This window comes from Leucoraja erinacea, chromosome 20 (assembly GCF_028641065.1).
Source record: "Leucoraja erinacea ecotype New England chromosome 20, Leri_hhj_1, whole genome shotgun sequence".
Lineage (NCBI taxonomy): Eukaryota > Metazoa > Chordata > Chondrichthyes > Rajiformes > Rajidae > Leucoraja > Leucoraja erinaceus.
Window position 1 is genome coordinate 35,223,367 of NC_073396.1, and position 25,904 is coordinate 35,249,270.

General features: G+C 42.9%; 1 protein-coding gene across 1 annotated transcript in view; it reads right to left on the reverse strand.

Annotated features, from left to right (window-relative positions):
• The window catches only part of snx29 (sorting nexin 29), a 695,647-nt gene that overhangs the window by 515,749 nt on the left and 153,994 nt on the right, over positions 1 to 25,904 (reverse strand). The window contains exons 12-13 of the mRNA XM_055651849.1: positions 21,962 to 22,025; positions 9,937 to 10,065 (exon numbers count right to left, since the gene is read on the reverse strand). Coding sequence (XP_055507824.1) covers positions 9,937 to 10,065; positions 21,962 to 22,025 — 193 coding nt within the window. The remainder of the gene's footprint in view (positions 1 to 9,936; positions 10,066 to 21,961; positions 22,026 to 25,904) is intronic.

Here is a 25,904-nt window from a genome sequence, read left to right on the forward strand (position 1 = left end):
TGTCAAACTCATCCATCTCCAATGCTTCATCATTGAATTTCATTTTATGAAATAGTGATGTCTGCATAATGTCCTATTCCATCCATTACTCCTCTGCAAATGTGGTTGCTTGCAACAAGGCTTGGACACCATTCAGGCATGGACTGAGGTGTGGCAGTTAACATTTATACCACTACAGTGCCCGGCAGTTCTCTCTTCAACAGGAGCAAGCTTAACCATCTACCCTTGACATTCAATGATTCATGGCTTGTTTCCCGTCAACTTCCTGAGAATCATCCTTAGTCAGAACTGGACCAACGAAAAACGTAATGTGGCTACACAGTGCATCAGAGCCCATATATCCTGCAGTAACTGATCCACCTGCTGACACCCCAACGCTTTAGCAAATATCTACTAGGCTGAGTCAAGAGTCACAGAATATCTTCTACTCACTCAGATGAATGCTCCAGCAACAACCATCTAAGGCAAAGCCACCGCGTCATTGGTACTCGCACACAACACTTGTGAATAATAATTCCATTCATATTGCCATAGAGTGGCAGCTGTATATGTAGGAAGGAACTGCAGATGCGGATTTAAACTGAAGATAGCCACAAAATGCTGGAGTAACTCAGCGGGACAGGCAGCATCTCTGGAGAGAAGGAATGGGTGACTTTCCAGGTCAAGACCCTTCTTCAGACTGTATATCATCTATATATAACTCACAGCTTTCAGCCCACACTACTCTTCCAAATCCAAAACATCCATCACCAACAAACACAGAGGACTTGGGCACATGGAAACACAACTATTTAAATGTTTTCATGTTCACACAATAAATTCTCTCCTCCTGGGAAATACAATTTAAAAATACTTCTGTAAATAATTGCATCTTTAGTAATCGTATTTAATATTATTAAAGCTTTGTCTCTGCAGTTTACCTTCATATTAGTGTTTGACCAATGAAGCCAATTTAAAAAATGTGTTCAGGTGACTCTTCATGATAAAATTATTCATCTATAAAAATCTCAGTTTGTGACAATTTAGAAACAATAGCATTATTTGAAGATCTCGTTAGTCAGGAGGTCACAGAGAAATATTCTTTGCTTTGTAATGCCCACGTCAAATTGTACAAAATTAAACCTCTTAAGATAGATCTATGAAGTAAATTGGTGTTAGATGTGTGGGAAGAATATTCAAAAAGAAAAATAATTTCATCTTCATTTCTTCATTAATTCACAACAACCACTACTCTGAATAGTTAACAACAATGTCACTGCTCAGTCTGTGAATCACATGCTCACATTTGGCAGCTTCTGTTTCTTTGTCAATCAGTTGTATTCATAATTGACAGCCAAGTGCCAAATACATTTCAAATTAAATTGCTAAGACATATACCTTGTTGAGTTATAACCAGTCAACATATAACAATAATTTGTCAAGTTCTAAATTTGAAAAATCTGCCATCAGCGAAGGCACGCCAATATTTATTGAGAAATGTTTTTGTGAATCTGTTAATGCTTTCCGGGTAATTTAAACACAAAATATAGTTCCAGGAGTACGTGCAAAAGGGTTACAATAAATAGTCACAGCATTTGCCATTTGCAATAAAACGAATATAATACAATAAAATAGATTATAGCTAGAGGAAGGGAATTGCTCAACATACCGTCACAAGAAGCATAAATCTACTGACAAATTATGCCAATGATTCAATGTGCATACAGCAAACAATTGGAAACTTGATTATGTTAGGGTGTGAATTGGCACATTAAAGGAATGGAGAATTGAAAAAGGAATTGCAAAAATGTATTCAAGTGTACACTAAATGCGAGCAAATCACCATTCACCTTTCTATATTTCTGACCTTAGTTTGGAATCTTTACAGTGAGTCATTGAACTGTAGAGCACAAAAACAGGCCCTTTGGCCCACCTTGCCCATGTGATCAAGTTGGCACACTGGGCGAGTCCCATTTGTCTGCATTTGACCCATAGCCATCCGTATATCAGTCCAAATGTCTTTTAAAGTCATAATTCTATCCACTTCTATAGCTTCCTCTGGCAACTCATTCCGGATACAGACTAACCACTGAGTGAAAAATGTTGTGACTGAGGTCTCTCTTAAATATCTCCCCTCTCACCTTAAGCCCTCTAGTTTTAGAATACTCCACCTTCGGGAAATAGTCTGTGAACATTTATTTTATCCATCCCCCTCGTGATCTTAGACACCTAAATAAGGTCACCCCTCAGCCTCCTAACTCCAAAGAAAAAGTCCCAATCTATCCAATCTCTTCTGATAACTCAAGCCCTTATGCCTACGCAACAACCTGGTGAATCTCTTATGTACCTTTTCCAACTTAATGACATCCTGTAGCTGGCAAACAGAACTATACACAGTACTCCAAAGTGGTATCACCAACCTCATATACAGCTGCATCAGAATGTCACAACCTTTGTATCATTAATACCATTGCCAAAAAGGCAAGCCTGCCAAACGCCATCTTTACCACTATGTCCACTCTCCACTTTTAGGGAACTGTGCAATTGTACCCCCAGATCCCTCCATTCTGCAATCCTCTCAAGGGATCTTCCATTTGCTATGCAAGTCCTGCCCTGGTTTGACTCACTAAAGTGCAACAGCTCATACTTATTTTACTTCGGAGTCACGTGAGTGACTACGTGAAGAAGGGCCGTCCGTCTGCGTGCGCGTCATTACGTCTGAACGCAACGCGCGACGGACTGGCAGAGGCACTGCGTCCTCCCAGGCCGTTAGGATGGGCAGGTAAGGAAAGTTGAATCACTTACCTGCGTTCTTTCGGGCTTGAAACTTTTTGTAGTTTCAGGGCCCAGATGTCGAGGAGACGGTCCGCGGGGAAGTCGGCTGCCGAAGACCGCAGCATTTCCCAGTAGCGGGCAACGGTGTTTCCCGACATTTAGCGCCGGCAGCTGAACCGGCAGGAGACTTGTTGCAGGAGGAGAGCTCCATTGGTGGTCCTGCAGTACGGGAAAATCCACCCGCTAGTCAAACAACCCATTGACTCAGAAGAATCCGGGGAGGGAAAGGGATACCCTCCCTCAACGGAGAGCGTCTGAGGACGACTCTCCCACATAGGAGCAACGTTTTGGAGAAGTTGCTCCAACAATGACCTGATCTAAGGAGAGAGCTGTGTCAGCCGGGGCCTACAGCAAGCAGGCAGTACCGGGAGCCTTGCATAATTGGGCAACCCAATGTCTTCCCCATTGGAGGGGGAAGTACATATGGAAGAAACCACTCTGAATCAAAGTACAAAAGCAGGGGGGGGTGGGGGAACCATCCCAGGGACAAGCAGAAGAAAGGAAGTAAGTAAGTAACTTTTACTTATATAGCACTGTTTAAGTTAACTTGCACCAAAGAGCTTTACATAAAATAAATAATAAGCACAAAAGAAAAGAAATACTTCTGCAATCATCCAGATTCCACTGGGTGCTTCCCTGGATAGAGATCTAGCAAATGTCTCCTGCTCTGAGGAGAGGAGCGTTCACAGTCAGTTTCAGTCTGACCCAAAGCAAGAATCTCATTTAGGCCCGCTGGAGGGGCCATGTCAGCGCAGGTATCCTCAGGGGCCTGCGGCAGCACCTGTTTTCAGGGCTACCTACAAATCTCACTCTCAATGGAGGGGAGTGTGAGTGATCAGTAGGTAACTGATCTCGAATTACAATACTATACAATACCATTTATTTGTCATTTGAACATCACATAACGTTCAAACGAAATTTGGTTTTGAGATCAGTAGGTAACTGATCTCGAATTAAAGTATGAACATACTGAAGCACATGCATATGGCCTCAAGAGACAGCAGTTGGCAGAATATCCGCACAAATGCCGGCAAGGGAACATCGCCATCAGGGTGACTTTGGAGAAACCAGCCGCCGAATCCTCTCTTCAGGTAGGTATGTTACAAAACCTACCTGAATCGTCATTGGGAATCTGCCCACAGCCATGTCCGTGATTTTGGCGCTGTTTGGAGGGGGCGGGTTTAAAACGCAATTTTTACTAGGCTGTACTAATCGCAGATGTTCAGCCTAGTAAATCATTAACGAAAAATCGCTGCAAGACCCGGTCGCAAAAGGTATTATTAGTTTTATAGGCCTCGATAATATAGTTATAATAGTTTTAAAATTACTGTCTCATTCCGCAACCTCTCGCAGCCCCAGGGTTTTATAAAGCAAACAATTAAAGGTATGTACCTTATTTTTACATTAAATGGGGCATATATATAACCCTGTATATCAAGTTATCTATAGCGAGTAGTTCATTTTGGGCTTTTTATATCCCGCAGTATTTTTCTCGGCATTTGAGGGCACTAATCCAGCGCTATGTCAACGTTCTAAACCAGCGCGTTCACATGAACCCACTAGAAAGCTGATTTAAATGGGCATTTATTTACAGCAATTGAACACTAAATTCCTTCCATTTGGCCTATAAATTAATGTAAATTAGATATAAAAATCATGTTATATTGTGAATTATCTGTGAATAATCTTTGGACACTTAGGCTATTTAAAAATGTTAATCTTTCCTTAAGAAATGGGCTTTTGACTATCCAAGATCACAGCTTTTTTGTAATGTCCATTGAAAATCAATAGGGAACAAGATGCTAATTTCCGAGTATGAAAATGGCCATAACCTTTTTAATACTTGAGATATGAAAGTGAATTTGGTGTCAAATTAAACTTATTGTTATGCTTTATCTGATGGGATAAATTGCAGACTTGATTTTTAAAATCTCAAAATTTTGTAACATTGCTACTTCAGGTAAGACCAGAAGAAGGAAGCAAAAGCTGTCGGACCAATCAAGGTACCAACGACAAGCAAAACTTCATCAGTAGGCGTCAACACACCCCACACCTCCATAGGGGGTAAGCAGTTCACTGAAGCCAGTGGTAGCTTGAAAGCTGGGCACGGAAATATGATCAGTCGTCTTTCAAGGCAGACTCAGAATTATGGCCAGAATTGTCCGACAAGGCAGGCTCAGTATGATAAGGTTTTCAGACCAAGACCTAAGCAGAGGTCAGGAGAAACATGGAATCCACACTCCCTACCAGTCCAACTCCCAATCAAGGAGAGAAAAGGAACCCGCATCAGGGGCCTTTGGGCTTACCACAAGACCACCGGTAGCCATGGAGGTAGGTGGGTCTGGGTTTACTGAAACAAGGGATTGTGGACCAGTTACATGTTGGTAATTTTACTCTTGTGTTTTTGTTCAAAATGACAATAACATGAATTTCAGATCTGTTTTTAAAAAACAGATAACAACATGTTTTATAGGAGCTTCCTATAAAATGGTCACATGGCATGCATCGACCTCAAAGATGCATACTATTCGGTGTCTATTCATTAAGAACAGGAGATATTTGAAGTTTAACTGGATGGCATGGCTCTGTCAAATGGGTTGACATCAGCTCCTAGACTATTGACTAAACTACGGAAACTAATTCTGGGACTACAAAGGTCTCAAAACCACATAGTAATGGCATATTTGGAGGACATTTTCATTTTGGAGTCACCAAGAACTAGCAGAAGCATCAGTCAAGTAAACCAAAACCCTGTTTGAAAGAATTGGTTACCTCATCCATCCAGTTAAATCAAAATTGACACCTACAAGGGTAATTGATTACCTAGAATTTACTAACAAAACCAGTAAATATGTTGGTGACTTTGCCTAGGGGTAAACGACAATATTAATTAAGCCTGCAATGACCTGATAGTCAAATTCTAGTCATCTATCAGGCAAACAGCGAGTGTAATTGGCAAATAGTAACTGCATTCCCAGCAATACGGGCCTTTGCATTACCAGAACTTACAGCAAGCAAAGGAACGAACACTCAGATTACATGCAGGCCGAATTGACAAACTATGGATTGCCAGCAGAGGCCATTGTTGAATAACTATGGTGGATAACGAATGGGAGACAGCTCAGGGAAATTTTGCTTGAAAGCCATCGAGGGTTCTTCAGACCTATGCAAGCGGGGAGACACCAACACAGTATAAAGCTGTGGGGGCAGATGGAATGAGCAGGAGTCTGTAATTCCCCAACACATGGAATCAATTACCGAAAATTGTTGGGGACACAATATAGACTCAAGGTTCTCTGTAGCGATATGCAACCGGTGCTTGTTCAAATTCAGATTGATAACATCACTGCGGTGGCATATATCCATTAACAAGGGTGGTGTAAAATCTGTATCTTACGACAGATTGTCGAACCTCATTTGGCACTGGTGTATCGAGAGGAATATTTGGGAAATCTACGAGGTAGATATAACACGGTGACAGATGCTGGATCACGAATGTTTAATAACAACACAGAATGGATGTTGAATCAGACGGTATTTAACAACATAACTACACGATTTGGCATACCAGATGTTGATCCGTTTGCATCTAGACTAACCATTAGTTACCCAGATATGTGTCCTGCGAGCTGGATCCAGGAGCAAGGCAGTGGATGCTTTCTCCCTCAATTGGGGAGGAATGTTTATGTGTGCTTTCCGCCAATTTGTCTCACAAACCGATGCTTGACAAAAATCAAGCAAGACTAAGCCACAGGCATATTGGTAGTGCCAGATTGGCCTACTCAAGCCTGGTCCCCAAAAAATTGGGGAATTATAGTCCAGCCAGTAATGGCTGTACCCAAGAGCAGGGACCTCGTAGTGAACCCAGTTACAGGGAGCAATCATCCACTACATGAACGTATAACTTGTTGGTCTGCAGATTCTGAGGAGGCCATTTCAAGGCATAGGACTGTCCGAACAAATACAACACAGTTCGGATAACGGATGTCTTGGAGTTCCTATCAACTATAATATAACTATAAACTAAGTTATAGTGCATCTATAGTGCCAGAGGCGCACTCTCCTCCAATCTGATGCCGGAAGCAGGGCACAGTTCGATAGGAACGCACCCCTTTACAGCAAAATTCCATTTGCCATTCCTTGGCGCACCTTCCTAGCTGCTCTAGATGTTGTTGTAAATTAAGATATCCTTCCTCACTGTTTACTATACCACCAGTTTTAGTGTAATCTGCATTAATGACACTGTCATCAAAATTAATCATGTATATAACAAACAGCAATGGATCCAGCACTGACCCCTGCAGCACTCCACTCATCCTAGTTCTCCAATCAGATAAACAACACTCCACAACTACCCTTTGACTCCTTCCTTCAAGCCAATTTTGAATCCAAATGGATTCGAATCCTGGGATTTCATGTGATCTGACCATCTAGAGTAGCCTCCCATGTGGGACTTTGTCAAAGGACTTGCTTCAGTCCATATAGACAATGTCTACTGTCCCCCTTCCCACAGCAATTCCTTTGCTGTCCTCTTAAAACACTTTTACCAGATTTGTCAGACACAATTTCCCACGCAGAAAACCATGCTGACTATTTCTAATCAGTCCGTGCCTATCTGAATGCTTATAGATCCTGTCCCGAAGAATCCCTTCCAGCAGCTTTCCCACCCACTGATGTCAGGCTCACTATAGTTGTTTGGCTTGACATTGCTGCCCGTCTTAAACAACTGTACAGTTTGAGCCACCTTCCTCTATTCTGGAACTTCACATGTGGCTAAAGATGATGCAAATATCTCTGCAAGGGCCTTCGTATTTTCCACTCAAGCTTCCTCCGTGGATGTACTTGGATAAACTTGGTCAGACCCTAAGCATTTATCTACCTTAAAACATAAAGACATTGTCTTTGGTAATTTGTGTATGATCTAAGACATCTCAGTTCCATTATCTCAATTCCTTCGTTACCGTGTTCTTATCCTCAGCGTAAATGAATGTGAAGTATTCTAAAAGCATTTTAAAACTATTGCTATGTGTTGAATGTTGATGTGTGATTGTGCAGTGTGTCTGTGAAATGCGTCTGGTTGATTGTGCAGTATGCGTGCTGCTTATGTTTGTTGATTGTGTCCCTTTTTAAAAAGCTACTGTAATGCGCCTTTTTAAATTGCCCCTCGGGGACGAATAAAGTGCTTTGAATTGAATTGAATTGAATTGAATTGAATTGAATTGAATTTCATATCTCTCCCACCTCATGTGGACCAGTCCGATCCTTCTCTATTACTCCTTTAAAACTAATAGAATTATGATCACTGGTCCCAAAGTTCTCTCCCACTGTCATTGCAGTCAGTTGGCCTACATTAATGCACAAGCACTTAGTAAACTTCAACATCCTTTGTCTAAAATCAGGTAAATAATTAAAAAACAAAGTTTGACTAAATGCCGCATTATAGCATTGTAGATGGCACTGCCCATAATGCTGTTGGTGAATGAGTGCATTGTCTGATTGTACAGTAATTGGTCACTTTGGGTTTGTTCTGCTTAATGGAGTCAATACGTGCTTGCACAAGTTTCCACATTATCAGCTGGCAACTGTTCTGGAACAGGTGGCAGTAGCTATCACTCAATTATATTTCCTAAGCTCAATAAGATAGAATGTATTAATTTTGTTTCCACATATCATGAAACTGAGGAGAAACACAAAATCCATGTAAAAGCATGGAATAAAACTGAGCAGAGATGATTTCTGGAATTTGGCTATACTGAATGGAAAATGCAATGCATTCTGAGTTCATGCTGCAGTTTTGTACAAATACGACTTTACATTTTCTTAACAGTTTTATGAAGGATATTTTTTCCTGCATTGAAAACAATTTGTTAACAAGCATCTTAAACATTGGATTCATCCATGTCTGATGTTATTTTTTAAAATAATATACTTCAGCACAGGTTAATTGACGTTTATCACCTTTCACCCCATGAGGCTCGACATCCGACACATCATACTCTGACATTTCTGTCCCATCCAACGTAATCCTGCCAAGTCACATCTTCCCATCCACACCCCTTTCCGCTTTCCAGAGATTGCGCCCTCTGCAAATAGTTGGTTCACAGATGATCCCTTCCCACCCAAACCTTTGCCATCTCCAGGTACTTTGGCTGCAACCACAAGAGATATAACACCTCCTCCTTCGCCACCATCCAGGGACCCCAGCATTCCTTCCAGATGAGGCAGAGGATCATGTGCATCTCCTCTAACTGAATCTTTTGCATCCAATGGTCCCAATGAAGGCTCCTGTACATTGGTTATACTAAGTGTGGACTCAGCGATCATTTCACTGAATACATGCACCAAGTCCACCAAAGCCTACTGGATATCTTGGTTGCTAACCATTTTAACTCACCTTCCCATTCCACACTGACCTTTCTAGGCTTTCTCCATTGCCAGAGTAAAGCTGCATCCAAACTGGAGGAACAGCACTTCATATTCCGCTTATTTAGCTTAAAACCCAACAATATGAACATTGAATTCTCCAATTTTAGGTAACCTCTCACTACCCACCCACCATTTCCCTCCCACTTCCATCCTCTGTGCCCCACCTGTACTCTCCCCCACCCCCTATTTTCCCCCCCCCCCCCCACTGGCTTTACAATCCGCATCTCTTCAAACCTTCATACCTTCCTTTCTGATCTCCGGCCTTTGTTCAAACATCTGTCTATCAAATATCCCCCTCGCCTATTTCAACCTATTACCTGCCACGCTTAGCTCTGCCTCTCCTCTTTTCTAGCTCTACAATCAGAGAGAAGGGTCTCGACCCGAAACGTCACCTATCCATGTTCTCCAGGGTTGCTGCTTGACCTGTTGAGTTACTCCGGCATTTTGTGTCCTTTTGTGTGTTAACCAGCACCTGCTGTTCTTTGTTTCTACACAAGTAAATATGTTTAAAGGAAACTTTTTTGTTTATTATAATCTAATTTCTGTATTTAACAAAATGTCTTATTTCCAGACCTCAAACTGGAAATAAGAAACATAGTATCAAAAAGCCAATCGCCCTCATGGGACTATGAGCCTATGATGCACGTTGCCTCTCTACATGGGTCAATATTCCAGGTTGATCTTCCTTTCCCCTACCTTGCCAAAGCCTGAATCTTGGCAGCATGTCGTTCTTCTTGCTCTGCCAGTTTCTTTTGCTGGTTGTCAATTTCTTGCCTGAGCGCTGCAGAATGCTCCATCTCACCATCAAGTAAATTCCGCAGTGACCTGGAAAAACAGAATTTACCATCTGTTAAACCAGACCTACAAAGCAGTCAGATGTAGAAAATCCAAGGTTACAAAACGTCAAAATGGCTTTATAACTTCTACAATCCTTGACTGCTCATGCCTACAATAAGCATATTTTTAATATCAACTACAAAAGTATGATTGCAGCCATTTTATATCTCTTACAGAAATATCTACTGTGGATTGAATGACCTGTTTTATTCTCTACTCTAGTGTTGTTCAATGAGAAAATAAAAGTTTACAATTATTTAAAGCTGAGAACCAAGCAAGATAGAAGTCACCAACACTGATGAGAAAATGTACAATCATCACCTTAAACAAAAATAATTCACACAAAGGTTGGTGGGGTATGGAACAAGCTGCCAGAGGAGGTAGTTGACGCTGGGTCTATCCCAACATTTAAGAAACCTGTTAGACAGGTACATGGATAGGACAAGTTTGGAGGGATATGGACCAAGCTCAGGCAGGTGGGACTAGTGTAGCTGGGACATGTTGGCCGGTGCGGGCAAGTTGGGCCGAAGAGCCTGTTTCCACTCTATGACTCTATGACTCTAATCCCATCTTGTATCCTGAAACCCATACTTAATTCACCCCAGATTTCCTTCCAACTTTCGCGCGGAAGCTTCTGCAACAAATCGTGGGCAAATCCGCTACATCAGGAACTTCAAGTTTTCTATGCTGAATTCATCATCATCTTATTTCCACTAAACATTTCTTATGCCATCTTCTATGTACTCTATGATCGTGTGGTCTTAATCACTGACAGAGGTCTCTTCAACCACATTATATCCCTCACCATCAACAAGCCTGGCCCTTCGTAAATCTTACTTATTTCAGCATCACTTCATTGGAAAAAATTCTCAATCAATCGCCTCATGCTGCATTTTCTAATGCTGGACCTTCTAGATATCTTTGTGCCCACCTGAATATTTGTTGTCCACCATTCCTATCTTTCCCAAATTAGGGAAAATTCAACTGAAGTCAGACAAACATACAGGATTAGACATCAAATGCAAATGTGGCTTGATCTTCAAGTTTTCTTCTGGGTGAAAAAACTGCAAAATGTGTTTTTTTTTTAAACATTCCAAAACTTCTCCGGCCCTACACACTACCAAGTGTGAGTAACGTACAATTTATTTATCACCATTAAGGAGATCTCTTGACTACTCATTATCTGACTACCATGTTCTCCAAGGACACTGCCCGACCCGCTGAGTTACTCCAGCATTGTGCATATTTCTTAGGTTTCGGATGAGATGGGCAAGTTGATAGTTTGTGATGGTTCAGTTCATCGACCATTGTGCTGAGCTTCTGTGTACTGTGTGCTTCTGAAGCATAGACTGAAGCATGTCATCCTGGATATCTCTTCTCTTCTCATGGTCCAGAGAATTCTGAGTGTCAGAACGTATTTTGCATTATTATGAAAGAGACTTTGAGGATGACTTAAATCGCTTCCTAAGTCCAAGGCAGAACATCAATAAAGTGCCTGTTTTAGGTGCGGTTGAGTTCATGAACCAAGTTCCTTGCTCAATATAAGTCTACTGAGAGTAATTAGAGTCTTAACATTGGGGATTATAACCAGGGAGAGAATGTCAAGTCAAGTCAAGTCAAATGAGTCAAGTGAGTTTATTGTCATGTGTCCCTGTATAGGACAATGAAATTCTTGCTTAGCTTAAGCACACAGAAAATAGTAGGCATTTACTACAAAACAGATAAATGTGTCCATATACCACGATATAAATATATACACACATGAATAAATAAACTGATGTAGTGCAAATAGCAGAAAGTGGTTATTAATAATCAGAGTTTTGGCCGAGCCAGGTTCAATAGCCTGATGGCTGTGGGGAAGTAGCTATTCCTGAACCTGGTTGTTGCAGTCTTCAGGCTCCTGTACCTCTACCTGAAGGTAGCAGGGAGATGAGTATGTGGCCAGGATGGTGTGGGTCTTTGATGATACTGCCAGCCTTTTTGAGGCACCGACTGCGATAAATCCCCTCGATGGAAGAAAGGTCAGAGCCGATGATGGACTGGTCAGTGTTTACTACTTTTTGTAGTCTTTTCCTCTCCAGGGCGCTCAAATTGCCGAACCAAGCCACGATGCAACCAGTCAGCATGCTCTCTACTGTGCACCTGTAGAAGTTAGAGAGAGTCTTCCTTGACAAGCCGACTCTCCGTAATCTTCTCAGGCAGTAGAGGCGCTGATGAGCTTTTTTAATAATTGCGTTAGTGTTCTCGGACCAGGAAAGATCTTCAGAGATGTGCACGCCCAGGAATTTGAAGTTCTTGGCCTTTTCAACCATCGACCCGTTGATATAAATGGGGCTGTGGGTCCCCCTCCTACTCCTTCCAAAGTCCACAATCAGTTCCATGGTTTTGCTGGTGTTGAGGGTCAGGTTATTGCGCTGGCACCATATGGACAGTTGCTCGATCTCCCTTCTATATTCTGACTCATCCCCATCAGCGATACGCCCCACAACAGTGGTGTCGTCAGCGAACTTGATGATGGAGTTCGCACTGTGGTTGGCTACGCAGTCATGGGTATAGAGTGAGTACAGCAGGGGGCTGAGCACGCAGCCTTGATGTGCTCCCGTGCTGATTGTTATCGAGGCTGACACATTTCCACCAATACAAACAGACTGTGGTCTGTGGATGAGGAAGTCGAGGATCCTACTGCAGAGGGATGCGCAGAGACCCAGTTCTGCGAGTTTGGTAACCAGTTTGGAGGGGATGATTGTGTTGAATGCCGAGCTGTAATCGATGAATAACAGCCTGACATATGAGTTTTTGGTGTCCAAGTGGTCCAGTGCGGAGTGGAGGGCCAGCGAGATCGCATCCACCGTTGATCTGTTGTGGCGGTAAGCGAACTGCAGTGGGTCCAGGTTTTTGTCGAGGTAGGAATTGATTTGCTCCATGATCAGCCTCTCAAAGCACTTCATCACCACCGGCGTTAGTGCCACTGGTCGATAGTCATTGAGGCACGTCACCTTACTCTTCTTGGGCACCGGTATAATTGATGCCCTTTTAAAGCAGGTGGGGACCTCAGACCTCAGAAGTGAGAGGTTGAAAATGTCCGTAAAAACTCCCGCCAGTTGGTCCGCACAGGTTTTTAGAACACGACCGGGTATACCATCAGGTCCAGGTGCTTTTTGGGGGTTCACCCCTCTGAAGGATTTCCTGACGTCGGCCTCTGTGACTGAGACTGAAATGCCATCACAGCGAATTGGGGATCGGGAAGGCACATCAGTATTCTCCCTGTCAAAGCGTGCGTAAAACGCATTGAGCTCGTCGGGGAGTGATGTTTTTCACCGCCATTCGAGCTGAATGCTGCCTTTGGTTTGGAGGATGTTGCTGAGATGGCACTGACGGTACCTTTCCAATACTTTGAGATGTCTGCTGTGAATGGTTCAACTGTCAGAAGGATATAGGAATGTAAAGATCCTTGTGGCTTTGTAACCATTAATTTTATACCGGGTTTTATATTTTGATCATCTTACAAGCTTTTCCTCTGTTGACCAAAGATTATGCTGACCCAGGGAAGGCAATGGTAACATTTAATCATCGACAGCAACAGTATCTAAACAGAAAGGTACCTCCGAATTTACAGAAAGTAGTCCACTTTTTCTAGACCTTGCTATGAAATCTCCCATTATCAGAGGACAGTGTTGCACAGTACAGGCAAATTTGTCATGCAAGGCCCATTCTCTCGCAAGCTTCAATGAACAAGTCAACAATGACTTGGAACTCGGTGTCCTTTCAGCACATACAAAAGCAACATGCATATGCTGTAGCCCAGTTCTTGGTTCTGAAGTGTAGGTTGAACAGTGACCCTATAGTCCTATAGAATAGTTCCATTCCTGTGAAAAGCTTGGTCATGACGTGGAACATGTGGCAAGTAAAATTGATAATATGTGTCCGGGAAGTGGCATAGCCTCACTTGACAGTGGTTTTCACTGAGATTGGCACTGTTATAGATCCAATCATTAGGATCTCGGCTTCTCTTCCACCCTGAGAAAAAATGAGATGGAGATAGATGCCAGCTAAATTAGAAGAGGGTCCTCCATTGTAATTCTTAGTCTCCCCTGCTCCTTTTATTTCTCTTTAAGCTGTTATGCAGCAAAGATCACGTCCACCCTGCCTTCAGAAGGACAGAATCATATTGCAATGTAGGAAGAAGGTTTTCAGCCACTGGGAAGAGGTGGTTGGGAAGGATCCTCTTGAGGACTGTGGCCCAGAACACTGATGCAATCATAAAGAAAGCACATCAGCGCCTCTATTGCCTGAGAAGATAATGGAGAGTCGGTATGTCAAGGAGGACTCTCTCGAACTTCTACAGGTGCACAGTAGAGTGCATGCTGACCGGTTGCATCGTGGCTTGTTACGGCAACCTGAGCGTCCAGAAGCGGAAAAGGCTGCAAAAAGTTGTAAACACTGCCCAGTCCATCATCGGCTCTGACCTCCCTACCATCGAAGGGATCTACCGCAGCCGCTGCCTCAAAAAGGCTGCCAGCATCATCAAGGACCCACACCATCCTGGCCACACACTCATCTCACCGCTGCCATCAGGTAGAAGGTACAGGAGCCTGAAATCTGCAACATCCAGGTTCAGGAACAGCTACTTCCCCACAGCCATCAGACTATTAAACACAACTTCAAACAAACTATGAACTATAACAGCCTATTGCAATTTATCTGTTTATTTATGTGTGTGTATATATATTCTATGGTATATGGTCACACTGATCTGATCTGATCTGTATTTATGCCTAAAATATTCTGTTGTGCTGCAGCAAGCAAGAATTTCATTGTCCTACCTGGGACACATGACAATGAACTCTCTTGACTTGACTTGACTATTACTATAGCACCTCATGATCTTCTTGTTCCATAATTCAGTTAATCCCTGGTATATTCTGGGGTTATGAAGTCGATCTGTAAGGCACTCAGAACTCAACGAGTTAACAAAATGGCACAAGCAAGAATTATTCATTTGGATTTGACCTAATAAACTGTAATTCTAAATCAAATAACAATGCAATTCTGCAGTGGTGCCTAATCTAGTTAAAACCTACTTTCTATTTGTGTGTCAGACACATGTTTTGAATATACTTAATAACTTCCTGTGTAAATAGAAAACAATTTAAACATATTCCAGTGGACCATGATCCACTGCATTCCTGTTGTATATTATGTTAAAGTACATAACACTTCATGTACTTCTGTAACTCTCCAATATGCAACCAGTACACATGATACTAAAGTCCTCAGGTCAGCCACATTTGGACTATTGTATGCTGCTCAAGTCGCCACATTATAGTGAGCATGGAGAGGCCTTGGAGAGGGTGCAGAAAAGATTTTCCAGAAAGTTGCTCAGATGAGCGTGTATAAGTTAAAAAGAGATGATGAAGAATATGTATTTGTTTTTTCTGGCTGAGAAATGTATATAGAATTATGAAAGAAGTAGACATGGTAGACAGTCAGAGTCTACTGGAGGAAATGTCTCAAGTACTGGAGGGCAGGATTGGAATGGTGAGAAGTGGAAAGTTTAAAGGAGATTTAAGAGACAAGTGTTTTTTATTTACACTGTAATAGGCGATTGAAATGCATTGCCATGGTAAATCATGGTAGCAGATATGACAGCAACGGATGAGAGACATTTAGCTGAGAGACGGACAGGCAGGAGATTGAGAGGTGTGGACCAGGTGTGCACTGATTTGCAGTTTAAATTGGCTTCTGGGTCAATACAAACAATGAGGGCCGCAGGGCCAGTTCCTGTGCAGTACTTTATAGATTCTATAAAAGCAGAGAATGAACAGCAAACGAGCTGCAACATATTTTCCAAATTTCCTGCTGAAATACAGAATACTTCCAGACTATGTTAAAAAAAAGCTTTTTTTTTAAAAAAGGGGTTGTGCTTTCAATGATTTAGATGAAAATGTGCAAGGTATGATTGGTAAGCTTACAGTGGGTGGTATCAGAGACAGTGAACATGGTTATCAAAAATGACAGCAAGATCTCAATCAGCTGGGTCTTCTTCTTTCGTGTGGCATGCACAGCCTAAACTTGTTGGACAACTTGTTCTATTTGATCTTCCATTTGTGCACGTCGAGTTGATTGCATTAGTCGAAACAGGGCGGACCATGTGAAGGTTACAATCTTCCACCCCAATCAGCTGGGTAAGTGGGTTGAAGAATGGCTAATGGAGTTCAATGCAGACAAGTGTGAGTTGTTGGATTTTGGGAAGTCAAACCAGGGCTGGACCTTCACAGTGAATGACTGACCCCTGGGGACTGTTGTAAAGCAGAGGGATCTCAGAGTACAGGCACACAATTGTATGGCTGCATGGTAACTCAAATATCACTGTACCTTAATTGGTGCATTTGACAATAAATGTGAATGTGAATGTGAACGTGAATCTGAATCAGTTCTTTGATACAGGTAGAGAGGGTGATAAAGACGACTTTTGGTACATTGGCCTCCATCAGTCAGAGTATTAGTGCAGAAGTTGGGACATTATGTTAAGTTGCACAAGGCATAGGTGAGGCCACATTTCGAATATTGTGTTCAGTTTTGATCAACCTGCTATTGGTAGGATGTCATTCAAATGGAGAGTACAGAGAAGATATATGAGCATGTTGCCAGGACTTGAGGGCCTAGGCTATATGGAGAGATTATGTAAGCTAAGACCTTGTTCCTTGGAGCGCAGGCAAAGGGGTGATTAAATAGAGGTGTATTAAATAATGAGGGGAATTGACAGGCTGAATGCACAAGAGTCTTTCATCCAGGGTGGAGGAATCAAGAGCCAAAGGTTTAAGGTGAGAGAGGAAAGATTAATAGGAACCCGAGAGAGAACTTTTTCACTCACACGGTGGGGGGGGGTGTATAAGGAACGAGCTGCTAGATGAAGTAGTTGAGGCAGGTACGATATTGACATTTGAAAGACACTTAAATGGGTACAAGCACAGGAAAGGTTTAGAGGGATATGGGACAAATGCGGGCAAATGGGACCAGCTCAGATAGGGTATCTAGGTAGCCTGGATGGGATGGTCTATTTCCATGCTGTATGACTGTGCTTCGTGTGAAAATGAAAAAAATAAATTTCAAAACAACTTCAAAAGTTGCATTCAAAACAGTTCAGTTTAGTTTATTGTCACGTGTACCGAGGTGCAGTGAAAAGTTTTGAATATAAAATACAAAGAATACAAGAATATACAAGAATATAAAAGATCTTATATGGGTGTCAGTGGTCAGGGCTTATGGGGAAAAATGCAGGAGAATGGGGTTGAGGGAACGATGGATCAGCCATGATTGAATGGCAGAATAGACTTGATGGGCCGAATGACCTAATTCTGCTCCTATTACTTCTGACATGACTTTATGATCTTATTTGCCAATTACATAACTCATTCAATGAACTGAGCACAATTAACAGGCTCTGAATACTCAGGGTTGACTGCTAGTTAATCTTAATCTATATTACTAAATCTCTGATCATGACCGCTTTTGGCCGACTGTGCTGCGATTTCCGAGAGAACGCCGTCACCTACGGCCGTCATTTTTGGCCACCTCGCTCAGAGCCCCCCTCCACCGTATGAGTGCGGAGGATTTATTCCGTTGATTAAAAATTAGAGAGATATTAATGATTTTACAAAATTCTCCATTCTCTCTGCTGCCCCTGCTGGCAGCAGGGGGAGGGACTATAAAACCAGGAAGTGTTGTGCCTCACTCAATTTCTGCCAGACCAGGAAGCGAGAGGGTCATGGCTCTCTGAGCTGCGAATAACACTGAAAGCACGTCTACTCCACGGTGAATCCCCTTGATGCGGCTGGTAAAGTGGCTGCAGCCCTTTTTAACAAGTTTGTGTTCACAAAATGAATTTTGGTTGCCGGACGTCTGTAGCCCAAATGTTTGCCTAGGCTTGGCTTTTAAAATCGTTGCAACAGTTGGATGCCTACCCAAGCATCCATACGGCCCACAATGTCTATACTAGCGCTCTGGAAACCAGTACCTTCATCCCGCAACACCCATACTAGCGTAACAGACAGCCCCCCCACTGGCGAGCAGTATTGGAATTGGAGAGGTGGAATATTGGGTTGGTGACCAGCCCTCCCGTGTGATGCTGGGACCCAACAGGTCCCATTTAGTCTAGTTTTAAATAAATGCAAACTAAAATGTTTGAATTCCCCTCGTGATTAAATGATTATTACAATTTTAACTTTCAAAAGATATTTTGACAGATATATTGATAGTGGGACTACAAAGGGAAATTGCCAAGTTACCAAATGGAAGCAAATGGACTGGTCCAAAATACCAACTTGGTCGGCATGGAGAAGGTGGGCTGAGGGGCCTGTGCCCATTCTATGATTAGTTATGGCCTGTCGATTAAATCCATGTGCTACATTGAATGGTTATTCCAGATGGTACTGAGTAGTTCAAATGCCCTCATTAGCTCTGGGAACAGAAAGCAAAAATAAAATGATGTGTAGAGTTCCTATTCATAGCTACTGGCCAGTAACATCATAGAGAACTAAACAGCATAGGAAAAAGCCCTTTTGCCCAGAATGTCCGTGGCGAACATGATGCCAATTTAAACTAATCTCCTCTGCCTACAGGTGATCCATATCCCTCCATTCTCTGCATACATATGTGCCTATCTAAAAACTTCTTAAATTCCCCTGTTATATCTGCCTCCACCACCACCCATCGCAATGTTTCAGGCACTCTCCACTCTGTGTAAAACAAATGCCCTGCACATCTTCTTTAAACTTTGCCCCTCTTACCATAAAGGGCCTGTCCCACGAGCATGCGACCTGCATGCGGCTAGCGCGACCAAACCGGAAACGGGGGCCGCGCGGAGGTCGAGTGATCCCCGTACAGGGCCGGTCCCACCAGCATGCGCCTGCGTGCGGCATGCGCGACCAAACGGAAGCGCGGGCCGCGCGGAGGTCGAGTGAGTGACGTGAAGATCGAGCGAAGTCCGCGGGAAGTGCGCGTGTGACGTATGGCGTCAGGACGTTGCGTACGACGTCAAGACACTGCGTACGGCGTCGAGACGCTGCACACGCCCGTCGAGGTGGTGTGTACGGTGGCGAGGTGGCTGCGGGCCAGAAGGCCGTTGCAGCGCGAAATTGTTGAACTTGGTCAGTTTTTCGGAGCCTCGCGCCATGTCGGGACCAACACCGCACAACTCCATACGGCTCCGGCGATCGAAGTGGGACCGGCCCTTAAGGCTATGCCATCTTGTCTTTGACTTTTCCACCCTGAGAAAAGGTTCTGTCTGTCTGCATTGTCATCTAAATCGTTAATGTCTATAACAATGTTAATTCGCATGTTTAATCAATAATGATTTATTATTAATGTTTAATGTTTCATGTGTCATTTCTAGCTGTCACTGTATGTCATGTTGTCACTTGTGGGCAGAGCACCAAGGCAAATTCCTTGTATGTGGATACTTGGCCAATAAACTTATTCATTCATTCAAACAGCAGTGGGCCCAGCAAGGAACCCCACTGGTCTCAGGCCTCCAATCAGAAAAACAACCTTCCACAACAACCCTTTGCCTCCTTCTTACAAGCCAATTCTGAATGCAGTTGGCAAGCTCACCTGGATTCCATGCCTTCCAGACAGGCCTACCTTGCAACCATACAGACAGTGTCCACTGCCCTGCTCCTATCAATCCTCTTGATGATCCCATCATCAGATTTATCAGACATAATTTTGCAACAAATATTCTGCATTTGCTTTCTTGATTTTATTTTGGAACGAGCTACTACATTATGATGTCCAACATTCATATTTATGTTATCTAGAATTTATTCTCTGGATCGAGGTGTCATTAACAAGGCCAACATTTATTCCCCATCCCACATTTACCTCAAACTAAATGAGATGTGTGGCCATTTTAAACTGCAGTTAAGAATAAACCACTTTGCTGTGGGTGTAAAATGATGTATTTGACAGACCAAATGGTGACAATGGACAAGAGTCAACAAGATGGCTCTTTAATCAACAAACAAGTAGGCAGGTATGTTGGTAGAAAAAGTGGAGAGGTATATGGGCCAGGTGCGGGCAAAGGCAATAGCTCAGATGTGGCATTGTAGTTGCCATGGATGAGTTGGGCACCAAGCACCTGTTTCCATGTTGTATAGCTCTTAAACACTAACAACCCGGTAGCTTTATAGTCATCACAGCAAGTGCAAGATATTTTAATGAATAAATGAACTGCAGATACTGATTTACAAAAAAAGATACAAAATACTGGAGTAACCCAGAAGGTCGGGCAGCTTCTCTGGAGAACATGAAGAGGTGACGTTTCGGGTCGGGACCCTTCCTCAGATTGATTGTGGTGGAGGGGGAAAGAAAGTGAGAGGAGAGGAGGGGCAGAACAAAGCCTTGCGGGTAATAGGTGAGGGGGAGGGGGGTTTGATGGGCAGATGATTGAACAATGGCAAGGTGAGAACTCACTAGTTTAGAAGGATGGGCGTCTCATTGAAGCCTACTGAATAATGAATGGCCTAGATAGAGTGGACATGGAAAGGAAGTTTCCAGTAATGGGAGAGTATAGAACCAGAGGCCATAGAATTAAACGATTTACCTTTATAATGGAGATGTGGAGGTATTTATTTAGCCAGAGGGTGGGTGAGTCCGTTGACTGCATTGCTATGTATGACGTGGAGTATTTTTAAAACAGAGATTGATAACTAAGGGTATCAAAGGTTACAGGGAAAATGCAGGAGAATGGGGTTGAGAGGAAAAAATAGATCAGACATGATTGCATAGTGGAGTAGACTCAATGGGCCAAAATGGCCTAATTCTGCTCCTATGTCTTATGGTGTTATAATAGCAGATAGTGAAGGCAGGGGGAAGAATGTAGGTGGAAGGGAGGGAGGACAGAAATGGGTGCGTATCCTGATGGGAAGAGGGGGAAAGAAGTGCGGGAAGGGGATTGTTGTAGATCAGTTACTTAAAATTGGAGAATTCAATGTTTATACCATTAGGTTGTAAGATCTGCAAGCAGAATATGAAGCGCTGTTCCTCCAATCTGTGTGTGGCCTCAATCTAGCAATGAAGGAGACTCAGGTCAAAAAGGTCAGTGTGGGAATAGGAAGGGGAATTAATTTGCTTTGTTCAGACAGAGCGCAAGTGCAGCAGGGAACTGTGTTCCCGATGTGCTATATAAATAAACATTATTATTACATCAGCGAGACCAAGTTGCAGAATCAGCAGAATATGAAGCGCTGTTTCTCCGAACACGTTGGCCTCAATCCAGCAAACTAGAGACTCAGGTCAAAAAGGTCAGTTTTTGAATAGTCTGAAGAAGGGTTTCGGCCCGAAACGTTGCCTGTGTTTCCGATGTCGCTCCATAGATGCTGCTGCATCAGCCGCTGAGTTTCTCCAGCTTTTCTGTGTAACCTAGAGGATTTTAGAATTGTGTCAGAGAAGGAGAACAAAATCAATTCAAAGATCAATTCAAAATTAGATGGATATAGTAAATACAAAAAGAGCATAGCTTTAAGGTGAGAGCACCAAAGTTTAAAGGAGATGTGTGGGGCAACTTTTGTTTTTACACAGAGGGTGGTGGGTGAGTGCCTGAAACGCACTGCCAGGGTGATGGTTGAGGCAGGTACAATATTGGCATTAAGCGACTTTTGGATAGACATATAGATATGTAGCGAATAGAAGGATATGGATTATCCAAGATTTGGTGGGCCTAAGGGACTGTACTGTTCCATGTTCTATACTTAAAGAAAGAGTAAAATAAATTTGACACTAAATATCTCTGGTATTTGAGTTCATTTGAAAAGGTCACTAATTGTGACATTCCTTTGAATTGATTTAATGTGTTCGTCAACGTTTACATTGCAGCAAACAGTACCTGTTTTGCTCATCCAGCTCATCTTTTCTGTTCATCATGGCTACAATGGCTTGTCGTAGTTCATCTGAGGAAGATAAGCTCAGGTTAATGTATTGATACAAAAACAAAGAGTACATTTCTGAAACATTTTTGAACAAGGTATATGGTACATTCAAAGGTATTGATGTACATAGAGATAAATGCATTTCCCATTTTCCAATGAAATAGAGATAATTTAATATTTCATGACAGGAAAATGTTAGAATCCTATAAAAAGTTGAATTACACAACATCTGAATTAGGGGAAAATAATTTGAAATGGATAACATTGACTTCAGAAGATTAACCCATTGAGCAGATTTGAGGAAAAGATGTGAGTGGCAGAAATAGTGTCTGTTGATTTTCAGAAAACCTTTGACAAGATACCAAGCTCGAGAAAAACAGGTGATTAATGGAAAAAAATTGTAACAAATGTTATTTAGCATGAGTTGACAAGGTATATCTTCCTGAAATTTAGGAGATTGAGGAGGGATCTTATAGAAACTTACAAAATTCTTAATGGGTTGGACAGGCTAGATGCAGGAAGATTGTTCCCGATGTTGGCGAAGTCCAGAACAAGGGGTCACAGTTTAAGGAAAAGGGGGAAATCTTTTAGGACCGAGATGAGGAAAACATTTTTCACACAGAGAGTGGTGAATCTCTGGAATTCTCTGCCAGAGAAAGTAGTTGACGCCAGTTCATTGGCTACATTTAAGAGGGAGTTAGATGTGGCCCTTGTGCTAAAGGGATCAGGGGGTATGATCAGCCATGATCATATTGAATTGAATGGCGGTGCAGGCTCGAAGGGCCGAATGGCCTACTCCTGTACCTATTTTCTATGTTTCTATGTTTCTATGGTATGGAGAGAAGGCAGGTACGGGATACTGAGTTGGTTGATCAGCCATGGTCATATTGAATGGCGGTGCAGGCTCGAAGGGCCGAATGGCCTACTCCTGCACCTATTTTCTATGTTTCTATGAAATATATGGAAAGAGGAAAGCCAGACACCGCAGAAGAGTTGACAATTAGAAGGTTAAGTTAAGCTAACATTAAAAACAGTAGCTCAGATGCATCAAGTTAGTAAAGGAAGTATTATCATGGTAGACAAAAATGCTGGAGAAACTCGGCGGGTGAGGCAGCATTTATGGAGCAAAGGAAATAGGCAACTTTTCGGGCCGAAACCCTTCTTCAGACTGATTATCATGTCCAATTTTATGGCAAGAGGTTGGGATCCAATTTGCAAAAACCTGCAAAAGGCAACAGTTGGAATCAACTCAAACAAGTCGCTCCTCTTTCCTAATATTACTGATTATTATTGATTATTGTATATTTATTAGTATGTTTTGTGTTAATGGCCCATAAGGGTGAAGAATATAAATTTGCATTGTTCTGTTGCCGGTACATATGACTATGAAAGATTTTTGACACTTTGATCATGTGTGGAGTTCTGGATAATACAATAAGGGAAAGACATCGAGGATCCATTGCAAATTTAGTCACAGAGATATACTGCACGGAAGCAGGTCTTCGGCCCAACTTGTCCATGCCAAGTTGCTTAGCCAAGCTCATCTCACTTAACAGCACCTGGCCCATATCCCTTCAATTCCTTTCTATCCATGTATCTGTCCCAAGTGTTTCTTAAATGTCATCATTAAATTTGCCTCTAATACTTCCATAAATGCTGCTTCCAGTTGTATGATAAATTCACTCTGCAGGTGCCACATCTTTCCCATCTCATAGGTTTTCTAGTTTTAGATTCCCCTATTCTGGGGAAAAGACTGTGGCTATGCCCTCATGATATTATAAACATCTATTACATCACACCTATCCTCTCCTTTTAACTCAAACCCTCCACACCCAGGATCATCCGAACAAATCTTTTTTACATTTTTTCCCGTCTATAGCAGGGAGACCAGACTGTTCACAATATTCCAAAGGTGGCATAACCAACAAGTTGTACACTAGAACATGACATACCAACTCCTATACTCAATGCCTTGGCCATGAACAAACAACTTCTTCACCACCCTGTCCACCCGTTTTCATGGAACTATGTACCTATACCGCTGGGTCTCTCTGTTCAGATTGATATCTAATGTGATGAAGCACCAAGTATAAAATAAACACTTGTAAAACTTAGCTTGCTTCTGTGTGTCCCTGAGATCATGAAGTAATTTCACAGTGGCTTCGGAGGAGATAACATTTTGTAGAAACTAGAAACTTGAATGGCGGTGCAGGCTCGAAGGGCCGAATGGCCTACTCCTGTACCTATTTTCTATGTTTCTATGTTTCTATGGTATGGAGAGAAGGCAGGTACGGGATACTGAGTTGGATGATCAGCCATGATCATATTGAATGGCGATGCAGGCTCGAAGGGCCGAATGGCCTACTCCTGCACCTATTTTCTATGTTTCTATGTTTCTATGGTATGGAGAGAAGGCAGGTACGGGATACTGAGTTGGATGATCAGCCATGATCATATTGAATGGCGATGCAGGCTCGAAGGGCCGAATGGCCTACTCCTGCACCTATTTTCTATGTTTCTATGAAATATATGGAAAGAGGAAAGCCAGACACTGCAGAAGAGTTGACAATTAGAAGGTTAAGTTAAGCTAACATTAAAAACAGTAGCTCAGATGCATCAAGTTAGTAAAGGAAGTATTATCATGGTAGACAAAAATGCTGGAGAAACTCGGCGGGTGAGGCAGCATCTATGGAGCAACGGAAATAGGCAACTTTTCGGGCCGAAACCCTTCTTCAGACTGATTATCATGTCCAGTTTTATGGCAAGAGGTTGGGATATAATCAAATAATCGGGAATGTCAGAAAGTGAGGACTTTGATATCATATTACATTGCATATTACATATTACATAGCAACAGGAGAATTTTTTTTAAATACTGAACTGGTGAGATGTGTAAAAAGCAACTAAATTTGGTAACTGAAAGAAACACCACACAGTAAACTCTCATTATAACGGACCATAGGGAGATGATGGTGTCCGTTATTGCCGATTGGTCGCTCTAATCAAGTACAGTATTATCATTGTATGTAGTTGACGCAAGGAACTACAAATGCAGGTTAATACACAAAAGGAAACAAAATGCTGGAGTAACTCAGTGGGTCAGGCAGCATCTCTGAAGAACATGGAGAGGTGACAGCGGGACCCTTATTCACACTAATTCTGTCTGCAGAGTTATTCCAGCACTTTGTGTCATTTCACCTTAAAACTAGGCGCCGATGCCGCTGATCTGCACCAGCGAACCCTTCTTCACCATCTGCTGCACAGTCCGGATCATACAGCTGTTGTTGTGGCTCATGTTGTAGCCCCTGGGGACAGGGCTTTTTTCAGGCCGCGGCCATTCGCAGGATGCGCTCGGTCACTTCGGGGCTCCCTCACCTCTCACCAGCTACACCTTCTTCCTATCCGCCGTCGCTTTCTCCTCTCCCCACTTCCAAGGTGGAGTTTGTCGGCACCTCCAGGGGAGAAGGATAAGGAGGTGGCAGTGGAGGTGGGGGCAGTAAGTGGCCGATTAGGAGGCGGAGACGGAGGAGGTGGAGGAGGAGGAGGAGGAGGAGGTGGAGGAGGAGGAAGAGGTGGAGGAGGAGGAGGAGGAGGAGGAGGAGGAGGAGGAGGAGGCGGAGGAGGAGGAGAAGGCAGCAGTGGAGGGGGGTGGGGGAAAGAGGCTGAGTGGACAAGAGCAATGGGAGAAGGAGGAGGCAGTGGCGGTGGAGGGGAGGAGAATTCGAGTGGACAAAACAATGGCCAACTGAAAGAAGAGGCAATCGGTGAGAGGGGAGGGAGACCCGTGGTGACCGAGCGCGTACTGTTGGTGGCAGTGGCCTGAAGAATACGTTGTCCCCAGGGGCTACAACCTGAGCCGCTACAACAGTTGCGTCAACGGGACCGTGTGGTGTGTGAAGG